At 40.2% G+C, this 23,424-nt stretch overlaps 1 protein-coding gene across 2 annotated transcripts in view; it reads left to right on the forward strand.

Moving 5' to 3' along the window:
- The first annotated feature begins 208 nt into the window (after window positions 1-208).
- Window positions 209-23,424, forward strand: part of FBXO4 (F-box protein 4) — a 41,897-nt gene continuing 18,681 nt past the window's right edge. The window contains exons 1-4 of one of the 2 annotated variants that reach the window (XM_030193088.1): window positions 209-605; window positions 7,221-7,456; window positions 14,254-14,471; window positions 19,432-19,507. In XM_030193088.1, the coding sequence (XP_030048948.1) occupies window positions 411-605; window positions 7,221-7,456; window positions 14,254-14,471; window positions 19,432-19,507 (725 nt within the window). In that variant the 5' untranslated portion in view covers window positions 209-410. The remainder of the gene's footprint in view (window positions 606-7,220; window positions 7,457-14,253; window positions 14,472-19,431; window positions 19,508-23,424) is intronic. The other variant, XM_030193086.1, reaches the window with a different exon arrangement.

The raw sequence follows: 23,424 nt of genomic DNA on the forward strand, positions 1-23,424 counted from the left end.
CATCTCCTTGTAATGGCCTAGATAGGTTCACTTCCACTCTTGTTTTCTTCAACCTCCTTGCTTGGCCCAGCCAGCTGAAGTCGTACTTAGAGTAAACTCGGCGGCCGCGAGATGTAGTCATCACGTGAGCAGGTCGGAAGTTGAACGGACGCTGACGTGGAGGCGGAAGAAGGGAGTTGGTGGCCATGGCGACAGAGATGAGTTGGGAGCTTTTTACGCGGAGGGGTGGAGCCTGTGTAGTTCAGTTCAGTTCCTGTTTAGTTTTTTTTGGCTCAACTAATGGGATGGGATAGTGTTTTCGCTCGGAGCTTGAACTGAGATATAGGTGCAGGTACTACGCATAGTTGGAGTGTTGGCAAGCCCTTTCTGTCACCGCTAGCGGAGTTCGCTGATGCAGATACTTCTTGACCATGGCCGAGAATGTGGGTTTGCAAGGCGAGTGGGGCCGCTTGGAATCGGTGTTGAATACCTTCCGGCACTTCAGAGATCGCTATCTGATGAACCCTAGGAAACCTGTTGCAACAGAGGTCTGTCCGCGGGGAGCAAGAAGTGATGGCTGTGGAGAAGCCGAGGAGTACAGTGAGAACCCCTTACAGGAACTTCCAGTGAGTACATAGGCTGTGGACCATATTTCGACTCCCTCCCCCTTGTTCGGGTGCAGTAACTATTGTTATATCGTTTTGGAGTACCTTTCCAACGTTTTCCCATTTACCTTTTATTGCTTTGGATTTTTTTCCTCCTACTTCATTACCGTACCACTTCATCTAATGGGTTAGATCGAAATGATGTTCCAGTACATGTGGCTCACTGTTAATAATATGACAGCATAAGAAATGTATCAACATTTGCTTATTTATGATGTGACGAAGAAGGGCTACCTTCGAAAGCTAATCAGAAAGTGTATTATTAGTCCAATAAAAAAGATATCATATTATTTTCTTTTCTATGTTTTATTTTCTTCTGTCTAAATTGGAAAGACAGTACAGATACCAATTCCCATCCAATGTGCGTCTATCCCCGACATACGCTCCTTGGGTGGGAGTTGGCCCCTTTATCTATGCTAAAAGGTGTGGCATGTCCAGCTTCTGCAGTACCTGCAGTCATTCCACATCCAGATGTAGCTCTGGGTCACATCTAATCCTAGTCAGAGAGTAGCTACTTATTGTTTTGACATGGCTATGTTTTGGGGAGATTGCCTGCTTCAGGTGAATATGGCAAGAATTATCAAGACTGGTGTAAGTAATATTATAAAAATCAGAGCTAAAAAAAAGTAGATGGTTGAAGGTTATCTTTACAGACATCCATATCGGACCTCAGACCAAAATGTGCTGTCTTTACCTCTGTAGCCTCTTCTTTAATAATCATGATCCTTGCAGTCTGTTTTTTTGCACATATGTGGCAGTTATAATTAGTGATACTTTGATGTTATTGATATTTGTTTACTTGTTGGAATATATTAAATGCCTTTACGAAGAGATTCACCCAAGGAAGTGTGCAACAGAAATGTAATTGTGTTAAGAGCATAACAATAGTAAAGTGACCAAATGCAATTTATAAAATAAATCAATGAAATAAACTTGAGAATAGGAAAATTAAAACCCAGTAATAGCAGTAACATGACATGGTATCAGAAATATTACCCATCCAAAAATCCCAGCGCTCCTTTCATGTGTTATCTTCAATGTAATTAACAATTGAAGGCAAAAACTTACATGTTCAAGAGGGTTTACAACGGTTATCTGATGGTAATGCTTATAGAAGACTAGATAGTAATCCTGTTATTAATCTACAAGACCCAGTTAGAAAGGTGGTGAGTCAGCGCAGGAAAGCTGAGTTGACAGCATTTTCATATGGATGTTTGTCCGTTGGATGTGTTTGTTTAATATCCTGATTTGTAGCACCACTCTTTGTTGTTGTACCATCACCATTATTTTGGGGTGTTTACCTCTGTGTTCTACAGTGATTGTGACACCTGAGGCAGAAGGTTTTATCCTCTGCAACACGGTCCCATGTCGGGTCTTTCATATGGTGCTTGCTTAATAAAACTTTGTATATTATGCACTTGTCTGCTGGAAGTCATTTGATCACCCCATACTTCTGCCTTCTGCGTTTTGGATTACCGTAGAGGTTTTTCTCCTGTTTTTTGTTGGTATGGTACACCATAACAGCATGGAAGAAAATTCATATGGCATAGATATGGTTCTCCCACTTGTTGGCACAGTACAAATGAAACAGCTTAATAGGCAACAGGCAACACGGAGCATTCAGATAAGGTAGATATGATGTTTAATTGTGTCATACAAACATTATGAGCATCTTTCAAGTGCCTTTGATCCAGTAGACAACAATTTATTGCAAATATTGGATAGAATTGAGATAACCATGAAGCCACTTCAATATAGTTTTCTTACTTGGCAATCTCCATATGGGATACTACAAGGTTTGCTGTTATCGCCCATGTTATTTAATGTCTTTATGAATTCTCTTCAATTTATGCTTGAAAAGGAGGGATATCAAATTTATATCTACACAGATGATATAACAGTAGTAATCCCTATTCACATTTTAAAAAAATAAGTTTTACAATTTATATCCAAGCAATTTTCACTTGTACAGAAAAGTGCTATACAAGAAAATTATAACTTCTCATAAAGAAACATTTTAAAGAGAATATATAAACACTCAAGTCCACAATATTAGGATCCAAGACTAATGGAAAAAGAAATTGAGGAAAAATTAAAGTCAATATTATACCTGAGGAATATGAGCTAGAAATTAATTAGCTTTACTTAATCTCCTGAAACTCTTTTAGTTGCTATAAAGGCTGACAAGTGAGAAGATTCAGTAAAGACATATTTAACAGCATTATATCTAATAATACATTTGCATGGATGTTTTAAGAAAAAAGTTCCACCTATTTGCAGAATTCCAGGTTTCAATAATATGAACTGTTTATGTCTACATTGAGTATCTATTGATACATCAGGAAATAATTGAATCTTAAAGCCTAGAAACAATTTCTCTCTGTTTTTAAAAAACATTCGAAATAACCATTGTTTATCAGGGGATAGTGCCACCGAAGCAGCCAAAGTCGTTGCAGTGGCTGATTCTGATTCTGAGGTATCCAGTAAAGCGTAAACATCAAAGAATTTTGCTGTTGGTCCACTGCTTTTCTCAGTAGATAATAAGCTTGTGTAAAAGGAGGAAATTTATCTTCTGGAATTCCCAAAATTTCATTCATATAACGCTTCAGCATTTTCAAGGGTGTAACCATAGTTACCCTTGGAAAGTTTAAAAAGCGAAGATTATTGCTCCTTGCATAATTTTCAAAAGTTTCAGACTTATTTCTCAAATTAGACAAGTCTTTAACCAATGAGCTCTGTACATTTTGAATAGTAGAAAAATCCTTGTCAATTTGATCCATTCGAACGTGCAATTCCTTCACCTCTGTTTCAGCTTTTCCCACTCTCTGTTCTACATGAGAGAGCTTCTGTGTAAGGGCAGCAGTTTTTGTAAGAAAAGTCTTACCTAGATCAGAAATTAAAGACCATAAAGAGTCTAAAGTTACCTCTGTATGTACCAGCATAGATTGAGAAATATCACTTGTCATTTCAAGCTCAGGAGCACTTCAATCCCCCGTCTCACTCACAGCAAGTTTGTTCCCGGGAGCATGCTTCCAGTCGATCTCCTCCAGTCTCCCCCTGTTGTAAGTGAGCCTCACTCAGAATGGTGCCTTGCATGCTTCTCAGAGAAGGCACCATCGATTCAGAGAGGGGAGAACTCAAACCTTGTGGTTGCGGGGGAGGAGCTCTATCGTCGGGGCTCAGCATCGTCTCGAGCCCAGGAGACGCTGCCACCTCCTCTCTCAAGCCAACGTCTCCACTGGGTCGGCTCCCGACTTCTTCAGCCCCCAAACTCCTCACATGGCGATTCATTAAACCCACAATAGGTGAAACCGGCAGCGGGGAGGCTCGAACCGTTGCTTTACCCCGGCATTGCTTAGAAGAGGAAAGAAGGAGTCTGCTGCTCCTCAGGTATGTGCGGCCATCTTGGATCCAAAGCGTGAGGTTTTTTTTTTTTTATCCCTATTCACATTTCTCCCAATTTTTCTAAAGTTGTCATATCGAACTGTCTATTTCTGATAGAAAATGGATGTCAAGACATCTCTTAAAACTCAACAAAGAGAAAACTGGGGCAAAACCTACTCTTTGTTGTGACACCTCAATTATCTTTATGGATGTAGCTTATAAATTATCTCCTGCATTAAGATTTTGGGAATAATATTTACTAACATAAGAACATAAGTATTGCCATATTGGGTGAGATCAAAGGCCCATCGAGCCTGGTGTCCTGTTTCCAACAGTGGCCAATCCAGGTCACAAGCACCTGGCCATATCCCAAAAAAATAAAACAGATTTTATGCTGCTTATTCTACAAATAAACAGTGTATTTCCCCAAGCCCATCTTAGTAATGGCTAATGGACTCTTCTTTTAGGAAATTATCCAAACCTTTTTTAAACCCTGCTTAGCTAACTGTTTTTTATCATATTCTCTGGCAGTGAATTCCAGAGTTTAATTACACATTCTAATGTGTGTGTCTATTAAGGTGCTTAATTTGTATTTTGCTGACATCGTGAATATTCTATCTATATTATATGAATATTCTTCCATGCTGCCTAATATGGTTTCATTGGTGTTCTGCTGACATATTTCTGTTATGCGATTTGTTTTATATTGTTAGATGTTCATATTTATGATTCTGTTATTCCTATTACTAGGATTCAATTTGCCATCTCCAAGTTAACACCATTGATTGTATTCATGCTTATATCTGGTCATTTACTATTCTTTATACAGTTAATAAAATTTGTACATTTTCAGCCCAGTTCTATATATATGGTTCTCAAAATTGCGCACTCAAATTTGGGCATGCATCCAATTTGTGCACACAGTTTAATCCAATTAGCGCCAATAATTGGGTGCTGATTATTGGCGCTAATTGGCATTAATTTAAATTTATGCACATATCTTTAGGCTGCGATCAGAAAAGGGGACATGGCCATTGGAGGGGGCAAGGGCAGATCAAGGGATAGGAAACAGGGGAGCCTTGGTGTACCCAACTTTTGTCTATCAAGTGGCTCAAGAGTGTGTGGCCATTGAGTGATTTCAAGCCCATCCTCATAAGCTGTGGATCGTATTGGATTGTAAGCTCTTTGAGCAGGGACTGTCTTTCTTCTATGTTTGTGCAGCGCTGCGTATGCCTTGTAGAGCTATAGAAATGCTAAATAGTAGTAGTAGTAGGCTTGAGTTGGCCTTCTGAACTTGGCCTCTTTGTTGTGAGTTCCTCCTCGGCTTAGGGAGCTTGCAATGACAAGTTGCCCCACTACTCATTGTACTGTTCAGGTTTGGGATTGCATAGGGCGAGATTGAGACTTTCAGTTACTAAAGGGTTATCCACAATAGGAGAGAACTTTTTTTTCCACCTGGTCAAAGCCTGGGGTCTTTAGGCAGTGGTGTCTGATGCAGTTTGTTACCTGGGGCAACTTTTTGATGACTTAATACCTTTTGAAGACCTGGCTTGTGACTTCTCAATTACTGCCAAGTGATCATTTTGCTTATTTGCAGCTTGCTTATTTTGAAATTTATTAAGCTTGTTCATATGGGAAAACACTTTCCTGGAAGATTTATGTGAAGATTTTCATAATACTCATAAATTAATTTCAGTGCTGTGTCTTTATCTTATAGACAGACTGCCCCTTGATCGGTCTCATAGAGCTAAATGGGAAGTTGATCTAGGTACTTGATATGAGGAGCACGATTGGAAGCATGATGAAAGCGCTTGTTTAAAGCTGTTACTTGAATATAAACAGGTTTTTTATTGTCCCAAAATAAAGCCTAAAAGTTGGGATCTCAGTTTATATTCAAATCTTCCTCTCCCCCTCCCCCTGGGTGACTGACGTTTTACTTCTCCTCTGGGGGTGCTTAGGCTAAGCAGTGCTGGTTTTAGAGCATATACCTTATGCTGCCAGGTCCCTCCCCCACTCCACCCCTATGTAGGGTTACCATTTTTGGTCCCCCCAAAAAGAGGACACATGCTCTGCCCCCTTTCACACCCTCGCTCCGCCCCCTGTCACATTCCCCTCCCCCCTGTCACACCCCCCTTCCCTTCCCTTACTCTACTGCCCTGGTGGTCTAGTGACCTCTTCGGGGCAGGAAGAGCTGCTCTGCATCCTCTTGCTGATCTCGGCGCCAATTCAAAATGGCTGCCGAGAGTTGAAGTCTCGCGAGGTCGCTTCAACTCTCGGCGGCCATTTTGAATCAGCGCCAAGATCAGCAACAGGATGCAGGGCAGCGCTCCGGGCAGGAAAGATGGGGTTCTTTCCTGCCCCGAAGGTGGAAGAGGTCACTAGACCACCAGGGCAGTAGAGTAGTAAGTAAGGGGAGGGCCAGGAAATGTCAGCGGAGCCTGAGGGCATTTCAGCGGAGCAGCGTTTTTGACAGGTGAACCGTTGTCTTCCCGAGCTGTGCAATTGTGGCCTCTCTCTCCTCAGCTTGATGTTCTCTGATGCGGCTTTCAGGCTCCCATGACCATTTTAAATCGGCATGCTTGGCTCCCGCGGCTGCAGGATCCATTCTGACTCTTCAAGCTGGGTATATTTTTGGCAACCGTTTTTACTGTGTGCCAGGTTCCTTTTTACCGCAATGGGTAAAAAAGGCCAAAAATCGACATGACCATGTGGGAAAAGCACTTATTGCTACTCATCGAGGCGGCTGTAAGGGCTACCGCAGTAACCTGGCAGTGCACGGCGCTGCCCAATTACCGCCTGGTTAGAGCCATGCTAATAATTACGGAAAAAATTTCCTGGCACTGGAAATGGTGCATGCTCGAGGTGGGACTACCGCTGGCGGCCATGTTGGGCTGGCAGTGGTTCCGGGTTGCCATGTGATAAGCCTTTAGTAAAAAGACCCCTTATTGCACTGCTCTTTTGTACTGCTCTGTAGTGCTGCGCTATAGTGTATATAAAATCTATGCTATGATTGTCGTCTTTCACATTGGCTTATAATGCTTTTCAAGTATTTCATATCTGCTTTTAGGAAATAATTACAAATTGCTCGTTAGCATTTCTTTAATCTGAGACGTTTTTCTTCTCTCCAGCAACTCTCTTAGTGTCACATTTTGTCACATATTACTAAAACAGCTTTGTTCTCTAATGTTTTAGGTTGACGTGCAGTTGTACATCATGTCATTTCTTTCACCCCGAGATATCTGCCAATTAGGAAGTGCCAGTCATTATTGGCATGAACTAGTGCGAGATCCAGTATTGTGGAGATATTTTCTTTTGCGGGATTTGCCCACTTGGACATCTGTGGATTGGAACTCATTGCCAGGAGCTGATCTCCTGAAAACATCCATTTCAGAACTGGATGATGGTACACCTAATGACTACATGGCAGAGTAAGCATTGTGTTTTCCTCCCGCAATTCATACCATTTTCTACGTTCATTTGCAGGTTCCCTTCTGGATTTTGGAAGAGAGAGTAACCAAGTCACCTGATATACAGCATAACGTAGAATTTTGTGCATATTTTTAACTTAATTCCATGGTCCTAAATTAAAGGAAGACAGTCTTTTCTGAAAGAAAATAATTGAAAGTAACAAATTAAATTAAAGCAGATTCTTAATATCACAATTATGGTCTAAGGGATACTTCCTTTATAAAAATTGTTACAGTTAACACATCGAGATTACAAAAGCCAGATTTATATAAAAATTGTACAGGAGCAAAAATACTTGGCATAGTGCTACATTTTGCCTTAGCTGGCCTGGATGTTTTTCCTTATGGTGTAATGAAAAAATGCGATCAATATTTGACCTGCCCTCCAACTATATTTGTTAAATTTAAAACACATTTTTGAGAGAGGGTTTTTTTGCAAAATTTGTCTAAAAATTTATTTTTACATGTGATCTTGACAAGCCAGTCTACAGAGTACCAAGTACTGGTCTTCTAAGCAGCGCAGAAGTCCTCCAACTGCATTGCTGCTAGTGTGGGGTGGTGCTTCAATATTGTGTTTTCAATTTCTAGAGACAGGCAGGTGTTGTGGATTCCTACAGAGCTTGCCTGTCCCTCACTTTTGAAAATGTGATAGTGAAACAGCATGCCCCACTGGAGGGTGGCCAATGTAATGCTGATTTTTAAACAATGTTCCAGAGGAGATCTGGGAAATTATAGACTGGTGAGTCTGATGTCGGTGCCGGGCAAAATCGTAGAGACTATTATAAAGAATAAAATTACAGAGCACATTCAAAAGCATGGACTAATGAGACAAAGCCAACACGGATTTAGTGAAGGGAATTCTTGCCTCACCAATCTATTACATTTCTTTGAAGGGGTGAACAAACATGTGGATAAAGGTGAGCAGGTTGATATTGTGTATCTGGATTTTCAGAAGGCGTTTGACAAAGTACCTCATGAAAGATTCTAGAGGAAATTGGAGAGTCGTGGGAAAGGAGGTAGTGTTCTATTGTAGATTAAAAACTGGTTAAAAGAGTGGAGGAGTGGCCTAGTGGTTAGGGTGGTGGACTTTGGTCCTGAGGAACTGAGTTCGATTCCCGGCACAGGCAGCTCCCTGTGACTCTGGGCAAGTCACTTAACCCTCCATTGCCCCATGTAAGCCGCATTGAGCCTGCCATGAGTGGGAAAGCGCGGGGTACAAATGTAACAAAAAAAAGTTTGAAAACAGAGAGTAGAGTTAAATGGTCAGTATTCTCCATTGAGAACGGTAGTTAGTGGGGTTCCCCAGGGCTCTGTGCTGGGACTGCTGCTTTTTAACATATTTATAAATGACCTAGAGATGGGAGTAACTAGTGAGGTAATTAAATTTGCTGACGACACAAAGTTATTCAAAATCGTTAAATCGCAGGAGGATTGTGAAAAATTACAAGAGGACCTTACAAGACTGGGAGACTGGGCGTCCAAATGGCAGATAACGTTTAATGTGAGCAAGTGCAAAGTGATGCATGTGGGAAAGAGGAACCCAAATTATAGCTACGTTTTGCAAGGTTCCACGTTAGGAGTCACAGATCAAGAAAGGGATCTAGGTGTCGTCATTGATGATGTGCTGAAACCTGTTCAGTGTGCTGCTGCGGCTAAGAAAGCAAATAGAATGTTAGTTATTATTTGGAAAGGAATGGAAAACAAAAATGAGGACGTTATAATGCCTTTGTATTGCTCCATGGTGCGACCGCACTTTGAATATTATGTTCAATTCTGGATGCTGCATCTCAAAAAAGATATAGTAGAATTAGAAAAGGTACAGAGAAGGGCTACAAAAATGATAAATGGGATGGGATGACTTCCCTGTGAGGAAAGGCTAAAGCGGCTAGGGCTCTTCAACTTGGAGAAAAGGCGGCTGAGGGGAGATATGATAGAGGTCTATAAAATAATGAGTGGAGTTGAACGGGTAGACGTGAAGCGTCTGTTTACACTTTCCAAAAATACTAGGACTAGGGGGCATGCGATGAAGCTACAAAAATTTAAAACGAATCGGATAAAATTGTTCTTCACTCAACGTGTAATTAAACTCTGGAATTCGTTGCCAGAGAATGTGGTAAAGGCGGTTAACTTAGCAGAGTTTAAAAAAGGTCTGGACAGCTTCCTAAAGGAAAAGTCCATAGACCATTATTAAATTGGACTTGGGGAAAATCCACTATTTCTTGGATAAGCAGTATAAAATGTTTTGTACTTTTTTGGGATCTTGCCAGGTATTTGTGACCTGGATTGGCCACTGTTGGATATAGGATGCTGGGCTTGATGGACCTTTGGTCTGTCCCAGTTTGGCAATACTTATGTACTTATGCACTGGCAGGGCTGTAGGTAGAGGAGTCCTGCTCATCTTAGAGGGAGCAGTGCTACCAAGTCTAGACATCCTTACCATAATTGTTTTTTTAATTTTGCAATTTAGAATGTAAGAACATTACAATGGAAATAGGTAAAGCAATTAAAAAAAAGAATTGTGGGTCACAACTTGGACAGATCCACAGAGTGGCAGTTATTCAGCCTGCTATCCAGATAACTTATCTAGGAAATTAATCTTCATCTTTCAAATAAAAGGGGGAAAAATTGACAACCAGTGCTTGTTCAGGAGACGTGTTACCGTACGTACATTTGTGATCCCCATGATAAATATGTGTTTGAGTTGGCTTATTTCTGTTCCGTTGTAATCAGTGTCACACAAAGGTTGAAAGGAAAGGATTAAAAAAAAAAAAAAAAAGGAGTACAAGCAAAGTCATAAATTATAGCCATACTGATACTTCAGTCGTGTACATTTGTAGCAACTGTCAAGCTGCTGTCAGAGTATGTGGCTAAATTTTACTCACAATTTCAACAGGCTTTGTGAGTGTAATTTGTAAAGACACACAAGCACCCGTGAGCTTTATGTTTATTGTAGGATTTGATATACAGCCTTTACTAGCAAAAGGTCAAGGCGGTTTACAAGTATATGTTAAAAATGGTAAGGAAAGGAACTACAAAATCAAAATAAGACAGATCATAAACTAGGCCTCTACTTAGCCTTCTAACTAGGTGACCTGTTAAAAAGTTACCCTCATAAAGTGTTTGCATTTCTCTTACATCTGTTCTTCCTCTCCTTCAGAGAGTCACCAAGTCCCAAAGTCTCACCTCATCTCAGCCTTATGGTACAGGCTGTTTTCTATGACTCACTCCAGCCTGTAATCCATAATAATCGGCATCAAAGAAATTCACTCCATCCTGTTTGCACTCACATTTGTCAGATATTCAATCTGACTTGTTAATTATCTTGTAGGATTCCAGCACAAGAAACCTCTATTTGGCAAAGTCATCGCATCAAAAGCAAATCCATCCAATGAACCTCTTAAATTGTTCACCTAAGCAGAACATGTAGTTGTGGCTCTGTACATAGTCCTGAGTCAGTTCCAGTTCTTCCTGCAGTGACCGGCACGTCTTTCTCCCCCTCCCCCCTTTGCAGTGACCGGTGTTCCTTTTTTTTTTTTTAACCACTACTAGGGCAGTGCAGGGTGAGGTCCAATAAGTTTTTCATGTGCCTCTGTCACTCCATCTCCCTGTGGTGACCAGCAAGTTTTTCTCGCCCCTCCCACCCCTATGGTGACCAGTTCTCCTTACCGGTACCGCCTGCTCTCTGCCTCTGATGCTGTCGCCGACGCCGAAGTATGGTAACTGCAAGTTTGGCTGGTGAGGAGCCTTGAGTACCTGCATATGCTGGCCTGTCCAATCCCACCAGGACAAACCAAAAAAGAGGCACTAAGTTTCTTGCAGCAACCAAACAGAACAACACCCATGCAGATGTTGTGGAGTCCAAAACAAGTCTTCATTCAATCAAATTCCAAAGTGGCCACGTTTCGCCAATAAGGCTGCATCAGGGGTAAACATAAGCAACTAACCAGGATTTCACAGGCTTTGCCCTGGTAATGACAATACATATCCAAGATGACTTGAATGCAGCTTCTTACCAATGGAGGGCAGAGCAACAGCTTCACCTATCTGTATAGAAATCCTGATGCAACCTTATTGGCGAAACGTGGCCACGTCAGGATTTGTTTGAATAAAGACTTGTTTTGGACTCCACAGTGTCTGCTTGGGTGTTGTTCAATCCCATCAGGAGCCAGCACACCTTGAGCATGCGCAGATGCTTAACACCCCACACTGGCCCATCTTGCAGTTACCGTACTTTGGTGTCGTGGTAGCATCAAAGGCAGAGTGCAGGCAGTACTGGTAAGAAGAAACGCCGCTGTTCACTGAAGGGGGGGGGGGGGGGGGAAGAGAAAGACGTGCTGGTCACTGCAGGGGGAAGGAATGACAGATGCAACTGTAAAACTTATTGGACCTCTTCATGCTGGGGTCACTGCTGGGAGAGGGAGAGAGAGAAACGATGTTCCGTTCACTGTGGGAGGAGGGAGGAAGATCAGAAATGTGTGCCAACTCAACTATAAGCCGAGATCCCTGGTTGTGGACTGGATTAGAAACTGGTAAAGTGATAATGACAGAAAGTAGTACTCGGAGGGGAAAAAGTAATGAGTGGAATGCTTCAGAAATCTTTCCAGGAGCTGATTCTAACTTCATGAGCAGTATAGTGGAGGGGTTCATGCAAAATATTTGTCTTACGCTAAAATCTGTAACTGGGTGGACAGCTCTCAGGAAGTAGACAAAATGAGAAGCAATCTAAGAATATTAGGTGACTGGTCAAGTGTGTGGCAGATAAGTTTCAATACAAAAACATCCATGCATTTAGGGATCAGAAATTCAAGGGTGCAGTATAAGTTTGGGATTGAGATCCTGATAACAAAATATAATAACAATCAACACTTTCATACCACCTGAACCAATAGCTCAAGGTGGTCTACAATTTAAACAAATATATAGATATCAGATAAAATATATTTCCAAATAAATAATCACAGAAACTCTCCTAACTATTTATTTAGCAAATAATGTTTTCAGGAGTTCACCAAATCTCAAGTAATTACATTCTAAGCATTGTGCAATAGATAATGTATTATAATATTCAAGAGCAAGTCCTTTATGTAAAAGACCTCTTACATATAGTAGGTCTTCTACTAAAGCTAGCTCGAGTATCTGAGGCAGGGTCCATTTTATTCCTTTGGGCCCTGCTGCAGATAACTTGAGCTAAACTTTAGTAAAAGACCCCCTCAGTCTTTATTCTAAAATGAGTATTCACTGGTAGCAAAGGCAAAATTAAGTATCTAATACCTGCTTTTAGTTTTTACTGCTCTAAGGCACTAATAATTACATTTGAACTAAGGGAAAAGAATGTTAGATTATTTAAACAAGCTACTAATTAATATTTGCTTTGCTTAATAGAATTAAAACAGATGTTTATCAGTAAACCTACAAAGTCTCTTCTATTCCAGCTTTAAGTGACCAAGGGGCTCATTTTCAAAGCACATAGTCTTAAAAAGTTTCATAGGTTACTATGGGGACTCATTTTTGAAAGAGAAAAATGTTCAAAAGTGTCATAAAGCACTATTTGGATGGGTTTCTTCTCAAAAAGTCCAGATCGGTATTTTCGAAACCTATTTTACAGACACCTTATCTATGCATTTTGTCTGCAGGGCATCCAAACATAAAGGGGATGTGTTAGGGGTGTTTCAAAGGCAGGATTAGGGTGGACTTAGGGTGTGCCTAACACTTGGATGTTTTACAGCCATAATGGAACAAAATGAAAATGTCTAGGGTGAAAACGTCAACGTTTTGGTCTAAACCTGTTTTCAAAATGAATAAGGCACAAAAAGGTGCCCTAATTGACCAGATGACCACTGGAGGGAATCCAGGATGACACCCATATACTCCTTCAGTGGTCACTGATCCTCTCCCACGCCAAAAAAATGAGAATAAAAATAGTACTCACCAGCCTCTGACAACGTCAGATGTTATAGCCAGGCCCATTAGAGCAGCATGCAGGTCCCTGGAGTAGTGTAGTGGTGGGTGCAGTGCACTGTAGACAGGTGGACCCAGGCCCATACATCCCCCTATCTGTTACACTTGTGGAGGAAACTGTGAACCCTCCAGAACTCACCAGAAACGCACTGTACCCACATATAGGTGCTCTCTTCACCCATAAGGGCTATTGTAGTGGTTTACAGTTGAGGTAGTGGGTTTTGGAGGGCTCAGCAGTGATGAAGTGTGTATCTGGAAGTATTTCTATGAAGTCCATAGCAGTGCCCCATTGCTCTCCTAGGATTTCTGGGGGACCAGTCTGCTAAAAGTGCAGGCCCCTCCTACATCCCAATGGCTTGAATTGTCTACGTTTTTCACTTGTACTTTTTTTTGTTTGAAATGGCCTGAAAAGATAAACGCACCAAACACAAAGCCTTGTTACAAAATGGTATTTTGGAAAAAATATATATAGGTGTTTTGCGGTTTTGAACACAGTCATGTTTTCTATTTGGATTTTGGACATTTAGCGCAAAACGTCCAAAAGTCTGACTTAGATGTTATATCAAAAATGCCCCTCTATGTAACTTTGTAATTCTAAGTGCTTTGAAAACACACCTCCAAATTTCTGAGTAGATTAATATTCACTTAACTTGTGAAGCTTCCTCTTTTCTCAGAACTCTACTCTTAGATGGTGTTAGCCCAAAACCATTAGGTCTAGGATGCTTTCTCAGGTTGGTGTTGTTGTGGGCTAATCTTTTGTAGAGAATACTTTATGAATTTTGTTTGCCTTTGTTATGCAGATATTTAAGGAGTTGTCCTCAAAGTAGAGGTCTGAAGTCCAGTCTCCCTAGGTATGGGACTATGACATCTTTTTTTCAGTCACTGATAACACATGCAGAGCCCCGCTTCGCTATGTTTGGCCCAGGACTGGAGGAGATGGATGATTCCTTGATTACAAGAATGATGAATTCTCCAGGACTGTTGCCAGTTACTGGCATATCACAAAGACAAATTGATGGTAATGTTTTCTACATTCACTTACCTTGGTCCTGATTGAACTGTGTTCTTTGTGACAAGCATGTTCAAACTTAACATAGCTATTAAATAAATGATTTTAAAAAATTTGAACTTCCAGTATATTCAACAAAGAGCATTCTTATCTGTTTCCACATTTGCTCTTCCCATAATTTGTGATGTCTGTGTTTTAACATTCTCTTATCTATTAGTTATTGCAAAGCATGGGAACCTTATTTTCTCTGAGGACAAGCAGGATATAGTCTTATCACATGTGGATGATGCCATCCATGTAGCCCCGGTGCAGACGCTGTCCAGTGTTCTACTGTTTCTAGAAGCCTTTGGCAGGCCCCCACCATGCATGCATGAGTGCCTGCCTGATTTTTGTGGGACCTGCAGTTTTATTTTCTCCGCAGAGTAATTAAGACGTGTCTTCTGTTGTTGTTGCGTGTTTTTTCTCCTCCAAATTTTCTTACCTTACTGCCTCTCATTTTTCTAGTGTGAGTAGCGCAGTCAACCAGTTCCTAATCCAGTTCACCACGTCGGGTCCTATCTTCAGCCTGTCAAGTTTATTCAAGAGCCTCCTGTGGGGAACCGTGTCAGCTCTAAAGGCTTACAGAGATCGGCTGTTCAACCAAATTGTACTTATTCAAACAGATAATCAAATTGCAATATACTACTCCAAGGGAGTACCGGATCACGCCCACTGTGTCAAGAGGTCATCTGGATGTTGCAGTGGACAGTCCAGCATGGGATGCTTCTCAAGGTCACTTACCTGGCAGGCAAATCCAACAGTCTGGCCGACAAACTGAGCAGGGTCACTCAACATGGGCATTGCCCGCGGAATCTTCCAAGTGTAGGACACCCTCTCAGTGAATCTCTTTGCCACTCAACTCAATCAAAAAGTTCCTCAGTTCTGTTCCAGGTTCCAGGCCCATGACAGTGTAGTGTCAGATGCCTTCGTCCTTCATTGGGGGACGGGCCTTCTTTATGCATATCCTCCTTATTCCTTTTGTAGGGAAGACTTTTGCTGAAATTCATGCAAGACCAAGGAACCATGATCATGATTGCTCCGTACTGGCCCAGACAGATCTGGTTTCCTCTTCGTCTGGAAGATTGAAGTGTTTTCCAACCCTCATCACGCAGAACGAGGGATCTCTTCTGCATCCCATCCTCCAGTCTGGCCCTCATGGCCTGGATGTTGAGAGCTCAGAATTTGCTTCCTTGCATCTTCCAGAGTGTGTCTCTTGGGTCTTACTGTCTTTCAGGAAGGATTCCACTGAAAGGTGTTACGCTTTCAAATGGAGGAAGTTTGCTGTCTGGTGTGAGGGCCAGGCGCTAGATCCCCTTTCTTGCCCAACACAGACCCTGCTTGAACACCTTCTACTCCTTTCTGAGACTGATCTCAAGACCAACTCTGTAAGGGTTCACCTTAGTGCGATTAGTGCTTACCATCTCCATGTAGAGGGTAGGTCTCTAGTTCGACTCATGAGAGTTTTCCTTTTAATAAAACCCCCTGTCAAATCTCCACCTGTGTCATAGGACCTCAACATTGAGAGGATGAAAGCTGCTTTTGAGCTGCTGGATTCCTGTCGTCTGAGGTACTTGATCTGGAAGATCCTATTTTTGGTGGCTGTTACTTCAGCACACAGCATCAGTAAGTTTCAGGCCCTTGTGGTGGATCCACCATACACAAAATTTCATCATAATAGAGTAGTTCTCTGCATGCATCCTAAGGTCCTAGCTAACATTGAGGCATATTTTCAAAGCACTTTGGGAGGCTAAGTTCCATAGGTTTCTATGGAACTTTGGGAGGCTAAGTGCTTTGAAAATGAGCCTCATTGTGTCAGAGTTCCATCTGAACCAGTCAACCGTTCTTCCAATATTCTTTCCCAAACCACTTGCCCATCTTCAGTACATAAATATTGCCATACTGGGACAGACCGAAGGTCCATCAAGCCCAATATCCTGTTTCTAACAGTGGCCAATCCAAGTTACAAGTACCCAGAAAGATCCCAAAAAAGTACAATACATTTTATGCTGCTTATCCTAGAAATAAGCAGTGGATTTTCCCCAAGTTCATTTTAATAATGGTCTATGGACTTTTCATTTAGGAAGCCATTCAAACCTTTTTAAACCCCGCTAAGCTAACCGCATTTACTACATTCTCTGGCAACGAATTCCAGAGTTTAATTACACGTTGAGTAAAGAAAAAGTTTCTCAGCTTCATTTTAAATTTACTACTTTGTAGCTTCATCACATGCCCCCTAGTCCTATATCTTTTTTTTGTAATTGTGAAAGCAATGCCTGGCACAAGAAGCTACCACAGCTTAATACCACTCAACAAGAGTGAACTCAAAATTGGCAGAATATCTGCAGATGATGCAGAAATAACAGTAACAGTGAAAGAACAGAGTGGCATTTCCATACAATTCATGTGTGGTCAGTATGCTGCTGTTGTTTATGACTGAGATTGGTGTTTAGGAACTATCTTGGAACTTTCTCAAGAAAATGAAAATAATTGGACAACTTTATGCAACCGAAGGGTCCTGCATTGTCATCTTTCTTTATGGATAGCTTGGGAGAAGAAAAATGAAACTAGAAACAAATGTAACCTGATACAGTCAATGGTGCTAAGTCACCTAGACTACTGCAATGCACTGTACGCTGGCTGCAAAGAATAGATTATCAAGAAACTCCAGACAGCCCAAAATACCGCCACCAGACTCATATTTGGTAAAACAAAATATGAAAGTGCAAAACCCCTAAGAGAGAAACTCCACTGCTCCCATTGAAGGAACGTATCACTTTCAAGATTTGTACACAAAATCATCCACAGAGACGCCCCAACTTTATTTATTTATTTATAGCATTTGTATCCCACATTATCCCACCTTTTTGCAGGCTCAATATGGCTTACAGTTCATCATGGATGCTGAACATAGAAAAGAATTTACATTTGGTTTTACAACAGGTATTTGTGCATGGTGGAGAGATACATGGTAATGGAAGTAGAAAAGAATAGACATTTGTGTTAGCAGAGGTTTGTGACTTACATGCTAGACCTTATAGATCTGCCCCCCAGAAATGCCAAAAGATCATCTCGCAAATTTCTTGACCTACACTTCCCCAGCTGCAAAGGACTAAAATACAAGAAAACACATACGACCACCTTCTCTTACATGAGCACGCAAATGTAGAATGCACTACTAACTGACCTGAAAACAATCAACGAAACATCGAACTTCCGTAAATCTCTGAAGACGTATCTCTTCAACAAGGCCTACAAAGAGAACCCTTAGCTTAACTTTACTACTCTGCCAAACTACCTAGCTCAGAAAATCATCTTTCTATAACTATCTGCTTAGATCTCTCTTCCTATCTATAATCCTTTTGCATTACCAATTGTATTTGACATCCTGGAATGGTGACGCCATAACAGGTCTCTAAGCCACATTGAGCCTGCGAATAGGTGGGATAATGTGGGATACAAATTCAATAAATAAATAAAAATGAAAGGATTTTTCTTGCACTTTCAAATGATATAAAGCTCATTTATGTACTACCTGTCCCACATGATGAAAACTGCCTCCAAAGTGGACTCACAGAGTATGACAGTTTTCAGTGAGGCCTATCAGGAAAACTATAGCTTCTAGCTGCATAAAATTAACACGTATTTTAACCAGTGCTACAAACAGATAAAATCTGAAAGCTTTTCCTTTAATATCTTCAACACAGTGGTTTGCTGAAAGTGGCATTTTATTACTTGAGATTGAATAAAATCCCATTTTTGACAATATCTCGGAAACCATGGGTCCCAAAATCGATTGCAGTGTCCGAATTTCACAGCTATAGGACACTTAATGGCAGAGTTATTAAGACCTAAAAGGTGCCCAAACTTTCAGTCGGCCGTGAACTGTGCCAACCTCCCGTTGGATAAAAAGCTGATATATTGAAAACCATGGAAGCAAGAAGTCTGAAAGTTTGAAGTTTTTCATCTTTTATATATTGATCTCCATTCTGGTAGATTATTATCAATTTCTGAAATGGGGAGGTGGGGAGGTTTCCAAATTTGGTTGAGTTGAAATGGAATGACCCTTGTACTCTTCCCTATCGATGAAATAAACTGGCTGCTGGCACTGAAAATGCTCCTACTCATGCTGTCTTCAACTCCTGCCTAAAAATGATTTTCCTTAAATTTGCCTATTCTGATGCCTAAAATTCATCTGTTCTTCAATCTTTTCTGTTCTTTGTACCATTTTGTTATTTTGCAGAACCTTTTTCATGCATTGCTTTTGTAAACCACCATATAAGGAAAAAGAAAACCCTGAAAATTTTACCAGACTTTAAAACAGTGAAAATATCTTGTTTATATTAGCAAGAAACAAGATAATTGCTAAGAAATTGACACATTTTCAAAGATTTGTTACCACATTATGCAAAATACAAGTATTGTATTTTGCATAGTATGGTAACAAATCTTTGAAAATGGGAAAGGAGATGGGATTTACCTTTCTGTGGTAACAATCAATTATATACATGTACTTATTTTCTATCTAGGTCAATGGAGGGTTAAGTGACTTTCTCCAGAGTCACAAGGAGCTGCAGTTCCTCTGGTTGTCAGGCCACTGCACTAACCATTAGGCTACTCCTTCACTAATATTGTAGGTTCCGAATAGTGTTCTAGTGTACCAAACGTCTGGTTTGGTTTGTCTGAGTTCATGGCAACAGAGATCTGGTGTGAGAAGTCATTAGTTATGACTATCGATTACATTCTCACCAGAGACTGAATTTCCATGGTTTCTCATATACTAATGAGCCATTCTCTTGACAGTCCTATTTGTTTGTAATTTGATGCCAATTGTTACACATTTATATAATTTTTATTAAACCTCACCCCACCTCATCCTATCCCAAGCTGTGAATTACACATTCAGTTTTAACTTTCTATTTTCTGTATTTAGGCATTGGATCAGGAGTCAGTTTTCTGTTTAATAACCAACACAAATTCAACATTTTGGCATTGTATTCAACAACAAGGTAGGAGTGTTTCTATTTTGCCCAATAAAATAAACACAATTTTTTTGATTGCTGTGATAGTGTATGAAATTTTACTTTAGATATAAAATTGGCCTAATCCCAAAAGCATATCCAAGATGAATTATAGCTTTGACATAGTAGGCTAGTTCTGTCAAACCAAATGTCTTTTTCCTTTTAGAAGTTGCATTGATTTCTCCAAAACAGATTAAAGTAACTTCTCTTGGGTTGTTTCTTCTTTTTTTTAAAGAAATCTGTTATTAAATTTTTTAAATCATTCGATGCTTATTGAAAACGGTCAAGAGCTACTTACAAAAGCCAATATTCAACATTCCTTATTTGCCGAACTAGCTTATTTTTATTATATATTCTTTTATGAAAAATGAAAGCCTTATATAGAGATTGTCTGTCTAAAGTAGTCCAGTGTCTGACACGTTATTATGCTCTTGCAAGGGAGAGAGAGACAGCAGCTGCAGTACCTGAACCTTAATAAAGGATTGAGTACCCACGTGACTGGTGGAGCAGCCACATTGAGGTTCTGTACTGGAGAAGGAACTTTAGTGCAACTACACAGCATCTGATGCTGAGCCCAGATACTCCTGAGTGGGCTGATGGAGAAACAAACCATCTTGCAGCTGAAATTGTGCTACATACGATGCAAAACCTAACTCCTAAAGACTGAATGAGGAACATAGCCAGTTCAGATTCCATGGCAAGCATTTAAGGGCCATGGTGCTCAGCTAGGACCAAATCAAAGGGTGAGAAATAGAGAAAGAATGCCATTTAATAGTTCTTTCTCTTTGAAGACAGCTTTTCAACTTTGATTTTAATTTTGAACATAAAGTAGATATTCTTTAGTCATGTTGAAGGTATGTCTGTTAAATTTCCCTAAAGAACATAAGAATAGCCACACTGGGTCAGACCAGTGGTCCATCTAGCCCAGTATCCTGCTTCCAGCAGTAGCCAATCCAGGTCACAAGTACTTGACAAGAACCCAATTAATAGCAACGTTCCATGCTACCAGTCTCAGGGCTTCCCCCATGTCCTTCTCAATAACAGACTATGGACTTTTCCTCCAGGAACTTGTCCAAAACTTTTTTAAACCCAGATACACTAACCGCTGTTACCACATCCTCTGACGAGTTTCAGAGCTAAACTATTCTTTGTATTTCCTCCTATTTGTTTTAAAAGTGTTTCCATGTAATTTCATTGTGTTCCCTAGTCTTTGTACTTTTTGAAAGAGTAAAAAAATTCATTCACTTTTATCCATTCTGTACCATTCACAATTTTGTAGAACTCAATCATATTCCCCCTCAGCCTCCTTAGCTTCCTCATATGAGAAGAGTTCCATCCCCTTTATCATTTTGGTCACTCTTCTTTGAACCTTTTCTAATTCCGCTATATGTTTTTTGAGATATGGCGACCAGAATTGAACACAGTACTCAAGATGAGGTCATACTATGAAGCGATACAAAGGCATTAAAATATTCTTGGTCTTATTTTCCAACCCTTTCCTAATAATTCCTAGCATCCTGTTTGCTTTTTTTAACCACAGTCACACACTTGGCAGAAGATTTCAGTGTGCTGTCTACATTGACACTTAAATCTTTTTCTTGAGTTCTGACTCCTAAGAGAAACACTCGTATTAGGTAACTATGATTTGGATTATTCTTCCCAGTGTACATCACTTTGCCTTTGTCTGCATTAAATTTCATCTTCCATTTGGATGCCCAGTCTTCCTGCAATTGTTTTTGTCTTAACAACTTTGAATAGTTTAGTGTCATCTGAAGATTTCATCACCTCACTTGTTCCAATTTCCAGATAATTTATAAAGATGTTAAATAGCACCGGTCCCAGTACAGATCCCTGGGGCACTCCACTATTCACTCACCTTCATTGAGAAAAATGGCCATTTAATCCTACCTTCTGTTTTCTGTCCAATAACAAATTCCTAATCCACAGAAGAACATTTCCTCCTCTCCCATGACTTTTTAAAATTTTCTCAGGAGTCTCTCATGAGGAGCTTTGTCAAAAGCTTTCAGCAAATCTAGATAAACAACATCAACTGGCTTACCTTTACCCACATGTTTATTCACACCTTCAAAGAAATGAAGCAAATTGGTGAGGCTAGACATCCTTTGGCTGAATCCATACTGGCTTTGTCCCATTAAACCATGTTTGTCTATGTGTTCTGTAATTTTATTGTTTATAATAGTTTCCTCTATTTTCCCCAGCATTGAAATTACCGGTTTGTAATTTCCCCAGATCACCCCGGAATCCTTTTTGAAAATTGGCATTTTGGCCACCCTCCAATCTTTAGGTACTGTGGATGATTTTAAAGACAGGATCACCAACAGCAGATCACCAATTTCATGTTTGAGTTCTTTCAGTACCTTAGGGTGCATACCATCTGGTCTAGGTAATTTACTACTCTTTACTTTTGTAGATTTGGCTCAGTACGTTCGTTCCTAGACTTTTTTTCAATTCCTCTGCATTGTCGCTCTTGAAACCCATTTCTCATACAGGTGGATCTCTTACATCTTCTTCCGTAAAGACCTTGTTGATTTTAACAGTCCCAAGGATTCCCTCATAGGCTTTCTATTTCTGATGTTCCTGAAAAAGTTGCTATAAGTTTTTGCATCTGTGGAAACTTTCTCTTCATATTCGCTTTTAGCCTTCTTTATCAGTGCTTTGCATCTAACTTGCCAGTTCTTATGTTGCTTCTTATTGTCTTCATTTGGATCCTTTTTCTATTCTCTGAAAGATGTTCTTTTGGGTCTGATAGCCTCTTTCACTTCAACTTTTAACCATGGTGCTGGCTGTAATTTGCTCATCTTTCCACCTTTGTTAGTACTTGGAATGCATCTGGTCTGGACTTCCAAGATTGTTTAAAAAAACCATGTCCACACTTGATTTAAAGTCCTACCTTTGTGACCAATCTTTTTAGCTTCTTTTTAACCATTTTTCTCATTTTAGCATAGTGGCCCTTTAAAAAAATGAAATTCTTCTACAGTAGATTTCCTTAGTGATTTCACCCCAGATATCAGCTCAAATTTAATCATGTTAAGATCACTGTTTCCCAGCGGATCCAACACAGTTACCTCTCGTACTGTGCCTTACATTCCACTAAGGACTAGATCTAAAATAGCTCCCCCTTTGTTTCTGGACCAGCTGATCCAAGAAGCAGTCACTTACTTATTATAGCTAGGATTTTTACCTCTCTAATGCTCCCTGATGTAACATTTATCTAGTAAATATTGTAGTAATTGAAATCATCTTTTACTGTAGTGTTGCTCAATTTGCTAGCTTTCCTAATTTCTGTAAACATTTCTTCATCTGTCTGTTCGTTCTGTCTTTGCAGATGGTAGTACAGCCGTACCAGTATACTTTTTCCCTTTGCACATGGAATTTCTATCCATAAGGATTCTACGCTATCTGTTTCATGTAGTAGAATGTTTATTTTGTTTGACTCAATTCCCTCTTTAACATATAGTCAACCCCTCCTCAAATTTTATTCAGTGTCCCATTGATTTTCCTCCTTCCATCAGGTCTCTGAAATGTCTATTGTATCTACCTCTTTATTTAGTTCTATATACTCTAACTATCCCATCTTATTTTTCAGGCTTCTAGCATTTGTATACAGACACTTCAATCTGTAGAGTTTTATTCCCTGCATCTAATAGGTGCTTAGAAGTTGATGGGGTAATTTGCATCCTTTACTCTGCTCTCCCCTGAAACACTCCTGTCTTTCTTTCACCATTGTTGAAATCTCACTATTGGGATTCCCTAAATGTCCTGTTTCAATAGAATCTTTCAAGGATACTCCACACCAAACTATGCAGTCCTGGGCAACTGTCTGCTACTCTCCCCCCCTCCCCCCCACCACCACACACACACCAATTTTAGTTTAAAAGCTTCTC

Source organism: Microcaecilia unicolor, chromosome 2 (genome assembly GCF_901765095.1).
Source record: "Microcaecilia unicolor chromosome 2, aMicUni1.1, whole genome shotgun sequence".
Taxonomy (NCBI): Eukaryota; Metazoa; Chordata; class Amphibia; order Gymnophiona; family Siphonopidae; genus Microcaecilia; species Microcaecilia unicolor.